Source organism: Berghia stephanieae, chromosome 7 (assembly GCF_034508935.2).
Source record: "Berghia stephanieae isolate SIO BIC M18660-M18661 chromosome 7, UCSD_Bste_1.3, whole genome shotgun sequence".
NCBI lineage: Eukaryota > Metazoa > Mollusca > Gastropoda > Nudibranchia > Aeolidiidae > Berghia > Berghia stephanieae.
In genome coordinates, this window is record NC_088366.1 from 3,032,970 (window position 1) to 3,045,469 (window position 12,500).

The 12,500-nt window shown below is 43.7% G+C and overlaps 1 protein-coding gene across 1 annotated transcript in view; it reads left to right on the forward strand.

Moving 5' to 3' along the window:
* The first annotated feature begins 9,047 nt into the window (after positions 1–9,047).
* LOC144976356 (membrane frizzled-related protein-like) overlaps positions 9,048–12,500 on the forward strand; it is a 6,549-nt gene continuing 3,096 nt past the window's right edge. The window contains exon 1 of the mRNA XM_078920609.1: positions 9,048–9,209. Coding sequence (XP_078776735.1) covers positions 9,056–9,209 — 154 coding nt within the window. The 5' untranslated portion in view covers positions 9,048–9,055. The remainder of the gene's footprint in view (positions 9,210–12,500) is intronic.

A 12,500-nucleotide genomic window follows, 5' to 3' on the forward strand; every position in this document is an offset into this window, starting at 1 on the left:
CGGGGGAAATAGTTCATACGGGCGTCCGCCATTGTTCCGATAGTTTAGAGCCAGTGTTACTTAGTTACCATGCGTCATTAGGAAGGAAGTGACGTTACGACTATTGAATCCTATTGTGCAGTTTATTTCTTCAACATATGAATTGTGATATATCAAAAATGATCTGGTCTCAGTTTGTAGCCAATCGTCTTAGAAATATGTGATAACATGAACTTAGTTCTTTAAGTTAAAATTTTTACTTGATCAAATAAAATCTGAGTAAATTAATGCATCCATTAAGGAAAATTCTGATCATCACAGACAACGCCGATACACGACATATTCACTCCCACATTGACACAATCATCACCAATACTGTCTACATTATCACAACATCAGCGTGGCTCAACTATACGGTCTTTGCCTCTTACCCGAAAGGTACCGAGTTCGGTCACCCACCCTAGCTCAATCGTCGGCGCTGCACTGCGACTGACGCATGGGTTATTCCCGTCTTCTCTTAGATTAGACGCCAGAGACAAATTTCACCTATAAGATGAATCAAAGGAATTTAATTTAATATAATTTAAATTTTTTAATCATCCTCTAACATCACTTCAACTGCCATCATGTCACTAATACTGATCATCGGATCAACTTCATCACTGCCACAAAGTCGTTATCAAAAATATAAGCACTGCCCCGAACAGAGTTACTTAACTTGAAAGATTGAAAAATGATCTGTTTTCTAATTTCATTTGTAATGTTTTCCACATTGGTAGTCTAGATTCTAATTTCTAAATGGTGATAATATACATTCCTTATAAATACAACGAGTAGGTATTCAACGAATGTTTTTTTTTTTGCATGCTAAAAGAAAGATAATTCTTAAGCCAAAATGGTTAAGTGTTAATGTTGTGTCTGTGACATAATATTGTTTCTTTCCTTTATTTTAATGGCCGTAGTTTTACTAACCAGCGTCTGTAGACGAAGTAATGCTTGATAAGCTTTTTCTACATCTTTGTTTCCTTCACAGTAGACGGACCAATTAATTATAGTTAGAAAATGATACTCAGAGACAAAAATGGACATAAACAATAACCGCGGTAGACACCGTAAGGTTTTGTCTATGTAAGAAATACCAGATTCAATCACAAAGAACCAATGCAACGTGCATCTACCTTTAGGAGGTGGAATTTTTAAAATAATTTTTTTGTGCTGATTCTGAGACTCTTTATAAATGTAAAATCTTAAATTTTGCTGTTACAGCAATTTGAATTTCAGAGCCAAAAATATAAAAGGGAGTATGATTTGTATTAATTAATAGGCATGACTAAAAGTCTTGACACCTTTTGAATATTTCCGATTGAATAAAATTCACCAATATACACGATACACTAACATTTGCGTAATTTATTTCTCTATTTGATCACTCAATGTTGTTAAGCCGCTATTTTTTAATTTATCTTATTTGTAAGAACTTCTACTCCATCATATCTATCCAAGAAATTACACAAAATTATTTAATAAAATAGGTACTGTGATTGACTTTCTTAATTCAGAGAGAATGAGCACCCGTAAAACATATAAACGACTGAAAAGTGTTTATGGTGACTAATGGTGGCTCACAAAAACGCATGATCACATTGGAAGAGTAAGAATGTTTTAAAGTAGTAGAACACCCCTAAAAGTTTTGATTTAGCTCCAAGTGACTTGCTCTTTCTTAAAACATTAGACATGCCTCAAGGGGTCATATTTTGGCAGTGATAGCCGGTACTGCTGATTATCAAAATCTACTACTACTACTACTACTACTACTACTACTACTACTACTACTACTACTACTACTACTACTACTACTACTACTACTACTACTACTACTACTACTACTACTACTACTACTACTACTACTACCTACTACTACTACTACTACTACTACTACTACGACGACGACCGACGACGACTACTAACTACTACTACTACTACTACTACTACTACTACTACTACTACTACTACTACTACTACGACGACGACGACTATCTACTACTACTACTACTACTACTACTACTACTACTACTACTACTACTACTACTACTACTATACTAATACTGGCTGCTGCTACTGCTACTACTACTACTACTACTACTACTACTACCTACTACTGCTGCTGCTGCTGCTGCTACTACTACTATATACTACTACTGACTACTACACTATTTGCTGCGCTACTACTATTACTACTACGAGACAGAGGGCGGAGGGAGAGAGAGAGAGAGAGAGAGAGAGAGAGAGAGAGAGAAAGTGTGTGTGAGAGAGAGAGAGAGAGAGAGAGAGAGAGAGAGAGAGAGAGAGAGATGGTGAATTAAGCCAGTTGGGTTGTTTGCCTCGAAATTATGCTATAACGCGGTACTGATGAATATCGAAATTTACCGAAATCCACTCCAAGGAGATTGAATCAGAGACTATGTGAAGTGGGCATCAGTGGGAATTGAACCAAATAATATGGGAGTTAGGCACCGGTGGGGAGTGAGGCAAATAATATGGGAGCAGTGGTCAGCGAACCAGGAACTGTGTGAGGTGGACACACGAGGGGAGTGAACCAGTGACTTTGGGAGGTGGTCATCCTCATCATCTTCATAGCTTGCGCTCCAACACCGAATCCACTCCACAGCATCTGGGGAGCAGTCTTTTATATCCTGATCAGTGCAGCTGGGCCCGTCCTGGCATTCTTTAAGGAAGTGCTCCATCTTCTTCTCTGGGCATCCTCATGTACATAAGCTAGTCTCAGCCAGCCCTAACTTTTTCATGCTTCCAGCTGTTCTCCCAAGTTTTGCCCGTGCTCTGCTCAATGTTACCCATTCATTCCTGGTGAGCTCAGTTCCATAGGGCAGTTCTTCTCCGCCATCCGCTCCCTCAGAAATAGAAAAGACATCACTTCAAATCGGTGGATAAAGGGGGAGCGGTTGTCGTCTGTGATGCAGAAACCTATAAGAAGGAAGACGCATCGGTTCCGTCTGATCTCACCATCAAACACAACGACATCGTTCACAAATCCATCAACACACTTATCGAAGACACATTGGTGCCCAATCACTCCAAGATATTAACTCTGGCACCCAGCAAACTCGGCAATCCCTGTTTTTACATGCTCCCTAAAATACACAAAATGAAAAATGCCACGGATTTGCCCCCTGGAAGACCCATCGTTTCGGCCATTTCCTGCCCCACAGAAAAATCTCTCTCTTCCTTGACAACATCTTATATATATCAAAGATACTAATCACACCCTTCATTTATTCCGCGACATCAGCTTCACACAACCCGACAATAGATTCATATTTACGAGGGACGTCCATAGCCTTTACACCTCCATTCACCATCAAGACGGATTACAAGCCATCCGATACTTCATCGACAGACACCCAGTACCCGAATTTAACGCCGATGCTATCATTCTACTTACAGTGTTAATCTTGTCTCTCAACTCTTTTGAATTCATCGGCCATTTTTTTCATCAGATTTCGGGAGTAGCCATGGGCACCAAAATGGGCACTTTGGGACCATCATACGCTAATTTATTCATGGGCCACCTCGAGTTTAAATTACGATGGCCACCAACCAGCTTTTTTATAAAAGATATATCGACGATTGCATCGACGTTACCGAAATGACTAAAATGCAACTCAACAAATTCATCATTGCCCTCAACAACTTCCATCCAGCAATAAAATACACTCATCAGATATCCACCACTCACGGAGCCTTCCTGGACATCGCAGTTTCCCTCACCCAAAGTGGACTCAAGACGTCTATCCACTACAAGGAAACGGACAGTCACAGCTACTTTCTCTACCCGTCCTCACATCCCACCAAATACAAGGATTCAATTCCATTTTCACAGCTTCTAAGACTAAGACGAATCTGCCAGGATGAGGAGGACTTCACGGTAGAGAAGGATAAAATGCTCGACTTTTTCCGCAACCGTCATTATCATGAATCCATGTTAAAACAAGCGGTTGACAAAATCCAACACATCTCTAGAGAAGCTGCCATGAAACCAGTTGACAACAGTGACAGCAAAACAGACAGACCTATCCTAGTCATCACCAATCATCCACACAACAAGGAAGTCATCAAAATTTTAAAAACCAACTACCGTCAGATTCTTCAGGAACATGTAGAAACGAGGGATATATTCAACAAACCGCGGCTAATCGCCTACAGACGGGACTACTACAACTACTACTACTACTACTACTACTACTACTACTACTACTACTACTACTACTACTACTACTACTACTACTACTACTACTACTGCTGCTACTACTACTACTACTACTACTACTACTACTACTACTACTACTACTACTACTGCTGCTGCTACTACTACTACTACTACTACTACTACTACTACTACTACTACTACTACTACTACTAATACTACTGCTACTACTACGACTACTACTACTACTACTACTACTGCTGCTACTACTACTACTACTACTACTACTACTACTACTACTAATAATAATAATAATATAATAATAATAAATAATAATAATAATAATAATAATAATAATAATAATAATAATAATAATAATAATAGTAATAATAATAATAAAAGTACTTACCGTTCCTTCTGCTACTGCTGCTGCCACTAATGGACTTATACCGACATCCTTTATTTATTATTTTTTGTATTTATTTTCAATTCCATTGTATTTATTTTCCCACAACAGTCTACACGTTTTTATATTTCACTTTCTACATTGCATTATACAGTTCCTCCCCGCCTCCCCTCTTTTCATTTAATTAATTGCACACTTAAATATCTAGTATTCTATTTTAATTCGTGCTTCCTTACAAAGGAGCATACTATTTCCTGCCAACCAATGTTTTGTTTATTCATCTACGCCACTACCACATCATCTCATTCATCTGTGGTGTTTCATTCATCCTGTTTTGTCGATAAAGAGGAAATCTGAAACGTTCATTTGATCTTTTTTGTAATTAAATTAAAGCTTCCATTCAATTTCACATTATTATATATTTGTAATTTTGTTATGAGGTTGCCGACAGATTTCTGAAAGTTTTGGAGATGTCTGGAGGAAAAATGAAGGTCTGGGTTGTAGCCTCTTCTCCAGCGAGCACTTGAAAATGATAGTTTGTCTTTTGGGTCATGGACGAGTGTCAGATTATATTGGTCAGCCCATTCCCCAAAAGTATTTCCAGCTTCGTTGTTATCATTACATCCCCATTTCGTGCTGTGGCTGTTAAAGTCACCTATCACAATCATTGGTTTCTTACTAGTGGTGAATGTATCTGGCCACATGAATGGCGTTGGTGGAGGTTTGTGGACAGATATCACATTGAAGTGTGTCCTTTCAGTTCTGAGAATTTCCACCTAACTGTCATGTCTTGTATGTCACGATCGATTTGTCGTAGATAGCGCTACTGTGAATATAGCTGGCATGTTGTATAACTAGGTGCATTGCAGGGATGTTTGGTGCCACGGTCTTATTTTTCTTTTTGACAAAGTAATTTTGGGAGGTGGTCACCAATGGGGATTGAGCTGGGGAATATGGGAGGTGAGTATTAGCCGGGTATGAATCCAGGACTATAGGGGGTGGACCCCACTGGAGAGTGAATCCAGAAATGTGTGATGTTGGCATCCGTCAAGCTTGGATTACATGAGGTGGGCAACAGTGGGGAGTGAACCTGAGACTACGGGAGGTGGGCAGTAATAGTGGTGAACCCAGAACTGTGTGAGCTGGATATCAGGGAGGAGTGAACCAGAGACTATTGGAGCAGGGCACCAGTGGGGTTTGGACTGGAAACTATTATGTAGGTGGGTATCTGTCGGTAGTAAACCCAGAACTATTAAAGGGGGACACCAGTGGGAATTGAAGCAGAAAATATTGGAGGTAGTGAACAGTGGAGAGTCAATCCGATAATATGGGAGCTGGGCATCAGTGGGAAATGAACTTGGGACTTATGGAATTGGATACCACTGAGGTGAGAACTCACGAGAATGGGATGTGGACATAATTGGGAAGTGAACCTGTGACAATAGGAGTTAGTATCAGTTGGGACACCAATGAGGAGCGAAACCGGGTCTAAGACATATGGATACAAGTGAATATTGAGTGAACCCGAGGGTATGGGAGGTAGGATCAATGCGGAGTGAACCCAGAACTGTGTGAGTTAGGCACCAGTGGCGAGTGAAGCCGGACCAATGGGGATGAGCACCAATGGCAAATTATTAAAAGACTTTATAGTATGAGATACAAGCGGGGTGGGACTGTGAGATGTGCGTATTAAAAAGGAGTGAACTCTGAGGAAGAAGACACCCAGTGGAGAGCAACCCCACATCTAAGTGAGGTGGTCACAAGTTGGGGTGAACCTTGGACTCAGAGGTGGACACCAGTGGGGATTGAACCCGGAACTAGGGGAGTTGGACATAAGTAGGGAGTAAACCTTTGAATGTGGAAGATGCACAACAGTGGGGAGCGAACCCGAGACTCAGAGAGGTGGATACCAGTAGAGAGTGAGTGAATCCAGGGCTATGAGAGATGGATACCGGTGAGGAACTAACCCGGTACCAATGGAGGTGGACATAAGTAGGGAATTAACCTGGGACTGTGAGATGTGGAAACTACTTAGGACTGAACCCAGTCTTACGGAAAAAGACATCCAGTGGAGAGAAAACCTGAGATTATCTGGAGCGGACACCAGCTAGGAGCGAACCTAGAACAGTATGTATACATCCCGTAAGCCTGGCCATCCAACTTCCATAGTCATGGATACACCCTCCAGAGGCGCCCATCTCAGGTAGTCTACGGGTTACTTCTCACTGCTGTCTAAATCTCAATTGTCCCGAGTTTATACTCAATTTGCCTCTATCTTTTATAGTCTCCGGTTCGCTTCCCACCAGTGCCCATCCATTGGTGGGTGTTCCAGGTTCCCTCCCCACTGTTGTCCATCTCTGACAGTTATGGGTTCACTCCCCACTGGTGCCTATCTCACAAATTTCTGAATTCACTCCCTATTGGTCATATCTCCCATAGTCTCTAGTTCACTCTCCATTCTTGCGCACCGCCCAAAGTCTCACGTTCACCACAATTTCTGGTTCACTTCCCACTGGTGCCTACCTCCCATAATATCTGGTTCACTCCCTACGGGTGTCCAACTCCAATATTCTCTGATTCAATCCCCACCGGTACACATCTTGCGTATTCTCCTGTTAAATCCCCATTGGTGCCCTGATCTTATAGTCTCTGGTTCACTCCCCACAGGTGCACACCTCCCATTGTCTCGAGTTCAATCCCAACTGGTGCCCTGCTCTCTTAGTCTCTGGTTCACTCATCACTGGTGCCCGCCTCCCATAAACTCCGGTTTACTCTCGACTGGTGCCCGTCCCCCAATTGTTTCTGGTTCAATCCCCACTGGTGACCACGTCACATAGTTCTGGATTCACTCCCCACAGGTACCCACATCCCTCCGGTTTACTCTCAACAGGTGCCCCCCCCCCCCCCACCATTAGTTTCGGGTTCACTCCTCCTAGTGTCTACCTCATACTGTTCTGGGTTCACTCCACACTGGTGCCCATCTTCCATAGTCTCTGGTTCACTCCCCACTGGTGTCTACCTCCCAAATTTTCTGGTTCAATTTCTACTGATGACCGCTTCCAAAACTATCAGGTTCACTCCCCACTGATACCCACCTCCCATAGTATCTGGTTCACTCCCCTCTGGTAACAACCTCCCATAGTCTCTGGTTCAATTCTCATTGATGTCCACTTCTTATAGTCTTCTTATAGTCTCTCTACCCCCTATTGGTGCCCACCTACAATAGCCCCTGGTTTACTGTCCCTGATGGTCATCTCACACAGTTCGGATTTCTCTCTACTTTGGTGCCCACCTCCCATAGTCTTTGGTCACTCCCAAATGGTGCCCACCTCCCATACTATCTAGTTTAATCCCCAATGGTTCCTACCTCCCATGGTCTCCGGTTTATTCTCCACTGGTTCCCACTTCCCATAATTACTGGTTGATTCCCCACCTGTGCCCACCTCATATAGTTTGGGGTTCACTCCCGATTGATGCCCATCTCCCATAGTCTCCCGTTCAATTCCGACTGGTGCCTTGCTCCCATGGTCTCTGGTTCACAACCCCTTGGTGTCCACCTCACACAGTTCTGGGTTTACTCTCCACTGGTGTCCACCTCCTATAGTTCCTGGTTCATTCCCCACTGGTGCCAACCTCCCATCTTATCTCGGTTTAATCTTCACTGGTGCCCACATCCCATAATCTCTGGTTCATTTCTGTAGATTTTGATGGATTTCGGTGGATTTCAGTAAATTTAGGTGGATATCGCTAGATTTCTGTGACTTTCTGTATATTTCGGTGGATTTGATATTCAGCAGTACCATTATAACAGGGGTTTTAGGCTGGTACCCCCCATCACTGTTAAACTGAGGTTCCACTGTAACTGCAAGGCTAGGCTGTAGATGACGGGATATTACGGTGGATTTCGATAGATTTTTGTGGATGTCGGCAGACTTCCATCGATTTCGGTAGATTTCGATGCATTTCGGTATTCAGCAGTACCCATGATGGCAAAGTGATGGCAGAGGTGACTCGATGGCAATGAAGCTTCCAATGTGAATTCCTCTTAGACGCGATGCAATAACTGGTGCAGCCATGGCGGCTCTGTGTGGATGGGGACGGTGACTATGCTGAAAGTTAAGAAAGGAAACACAAATTGAGCTTTGTTATGACACTTTTGTCAATTTCGTATCTCATATAATTTCGAAAATACAAGAACCGCTTCAAAACGTTTCAGTCTACCCTTGTATGTCATAGCGGAGTGATTCTTCGTCGCCATACTAAATTATTCAGCAAGCAAATCTTAAACGCTCTTTTTGTTTTACAATTTGCTGGTTTTAGATATAATTCGAGACCTTGACATTTAACATTTATTTAAACTTGGAAACCTGCCTTGAAATAATTTGTATTTGGCACCAATTATGTTAGAGTTCACTTTCTTTATGTTATTGAAACAGGTATTTGATCTGATGGGTGATGGCGCAATGGTCAATCGAGGTGTCTGGAGTGGTAACGAGACCGGGGTTTCTCTTACTTCCTGTGGCTCAAACATGACGATCAGACTTCACGGTTCGAGATCACAGGACTTCAAATGCTTTGATTTTAGCGCTAAATGGCAAGCTGGTAAGATTTGTTATCAATCAGAGTTGATGATAGGTAGAATTGGTATCTGTTTTTAACACTTTAAATGTCCATATCTCAAAATGTTGTTGCTTATGTTTTTACTAAAGTCCATTGCAAAAGGCCAAGTGTTGTCTGTTGTCATCACTCATATTAATAGTGTTGAAATGTCTGTATTTTTATTACAGAGGAGATTGCTCAAAAGGCTTCAACAGTCGTGACGTCATTTCCCTCGTAATGACGCATAGTAACTTAGTAACTGTTGGAACAATGGCGGATACCCTTATGAAATACTTCTCCGACGAGAATGAAAGTGCACCCAGAGGTGCAAAACATAATAAATCTGATCATGTTTTGACTTTGATACATTCTGATTACATGATATGTGAAAAAGTTCTAGCCAGCATGAAAAATAAAAAGTACCGATTTTCTTAGTTTAGAACCAAGCTATTTCGAATTCGCTCGTATGGGAGGACGTGAAATGCAGTGGCAAAAGGCAGCAGCCTCTTATGGTTTTCACAATACTATGTTATGACGATCGACCCAATCAGCAAAGTCTGGTCCGCATTCTTGCACCGTCGCAAACCCGCCGGGTAGCATCGTCACAACACACCGTTCGACTAGATGCTATGCCGTCTCAGGTTCTTGCCCACAGACAATACATGTTGGACAGGATATAAGACCCCACCGATGAAGCGCACTGGCCGTGAGGCAGCTCCTCGAACGAAGCCGATTCACAGTCACCCAGTGTCTCCTCTTACTGGTATCAAAGCCTGTCAACTTCTCACCAAGCTTAGAGGAGGTAACGTCCCCGCCCCCACGAGGGATTGAATTCGTCCAAACCGACTTCCATCTCGTATGTGCAGCTCTAGACGTAGTCAGGGATTCTGCGTACAAGGGTTGTCGGGACTTATTTCGGCTCGAAACGGGGGCGCCGTCCATTATGCGCATCAGAGGGGTATCCCCATTCCCTCTCTCTTTGATCTTACTCAGCCAGTTTCCCGTGATCGCCTCCCTCCGGACATCGGGGGGCTGGATCGCTGCCATTATCGGGCCCCATTCTCTAGGAGTTGTTGCTAGCGTTCCTGACACTATGTGCATCGACTTGCAAAGTTTTACATCCACCTTCTCAACGTTTCTGCTTCTACCCGACACTAGAGCGCAATACTCCGCGGTCGAATAGCATAGTGCCAAGGCGGACGTTCTCAGGAGCGCTTGGCTAGCGCCCCAAGTCGATCCCGCCAGCTTCCTCAGAAGACTATTCCGCTTCTCTATCTTCCGGGCAACTCCTTCGAGATGCACCCGATAGGTAAGGCTGCGATCCAACGTCACCCCTAAATATTTTGGATGCGGCTCATATGGGAGTAGCTGGTCCCCGACTAGGACATTCAGTTTGCGGGTGTGCCAAGCACTGCATAGGTGAAATGCAGGGGCCACGGTTTTTGAAGTGTTCATCTTCAGGTACCACTTGTTGAAGTAGAATTTGAGTCTGGTGACGTCCTCACTGAGTACGCTCTCGAGACGGGTCCACCCTTTACTCTGAGTAACGAGTGCCCAGTCGTCCGCGTATCCCAGCCTCTGGGAGGAAGTGTTCGGCATATCGCTAATGTAAACGTTAAACAACATTGGCGCAAGTACCTACCCCTGAGGGACCCCATTCTTGAATTTCCTTACTTTGCTCGTGACGTCTCCCAGCGCGACGTGGAATTGTCTTTCCCCTAGGATCGAAGAGAGCAACTTCAAGGTCTTTTTGCACCTTATGATTTTTGCAAGTTTGAGCATCAACCCTTCGCACCAGACCGTATCGTATGCCGCTGATAGGTCTATAAAGACAGTACCTGTTTGCTGTTTTCTTTCGAACCCATGCTCAATATGCTCTGTAAGGGCACTGACCTGCTCCGCGGTGCACCTCCCTTCCCTGAAGCCCGCCTGCTCGGGTGGCAGGGCAGCGTCTAGGACCGGCCCCCATCGGTTTAATAGAACACGCTCCAACAATTTGTAAAGACAGCTCAGCAGAGATATGGGTCTGTAACTGTCGGCCTCCTTCGCCGGTTTCCCTGGCTTCAGGATGGCAACTATCTTTGAATGCTTTCACACTTATGGAAGCTTTCCTTTTGCAAGGACGTCGGACATTGCCTCTGCCAGCAAGGCCCGTGCCCTGGGGTCCAGATGCGTCACCATATCGGGATATACACCATCTATCCCTGCTGCTTTGCCGTTCTTTACATTGCTAATGGCTGCACCCACTTCTCGAGTCCGGTGCAGCCTTCGCGTAATTCCGGTCCGGGTCCAATTTCTTTATCAGACGCCAAGCGTGGCGGCTGGAGTGTGTAAAGTCGAGATTTTCCACGGTCTCCTGCCAACGTTGCTTCCTTTCCTCTGCCAGAGACTGAAGTAGTCTATCGGCTACGTCCTGGAACTGAGTCTAATGGTACTCTTTGTACAGCTCTTCTGACTCTGCTGTCCAGCAAGGGGTGTAGAATTTCCGTTTGCCCCGTGGAATAGAACGTTGAGCGCTCTTAACCAGTAGCCTGCTAAATCTGGTTATATTCTCGGACTTGGGAGGAATGGCAGGGCAAACTTGCTCGATATAGGAACTGAATTCCTCCCAGTCAGCCTTCCTGAAGTTCCATCTGCAAAGTGGGAGAGACTGCACCCTCGGTATTGTCACCCTCGCTCCGACAAGAACCGCCTGTGCTGGCTATGCGGAAAGTCCAAGAGGACTGTTCGCTTCACCTGCAGCGGTTCACCGTTCGCGCCTTTCGTAACGAGGGTGAGGTCTGGAGTATACTTTTTCTTATGGCGGGTACCCCTGAAGGTACTTGGCTGTAGGATCGTACACTAGGAATATCATTGAGTTGCAAAATAAATGTTTAATAGTTGATCAAATTTATTTGCTATCGTTGGTAATATCTAGGACTTCTTATAGGAGAGTGTTCCATTTGTTGGTGGTTCTTGGGAAGGAACTGTTTTCATATGTATTGGAATTGTGAACTTACTCCTGTAATAATTTCTTGTGAATGTCCAGTTCATTTATTTTAATATTGTTGTAGAATTATTGCTGTTTTGTTGGAGTAGTCTGTTCTTTTTTACTTGATGTCGCCTTCTGAAAAGGGTCCCATAATATGCACATGTATTTTGACTAAAGCCTTGTATGTGTGGGTTTTTTTTTACCTAGTGCGAGGGGGGGGGGTGGGCACTGGTACAGGTTCATCTCAGGTAGCCAAGGGTACGATTTGCTTTTGCCTGCCACAATATTATAAATTTGTTTGTCCCATTTCAGTTATTTGTTCA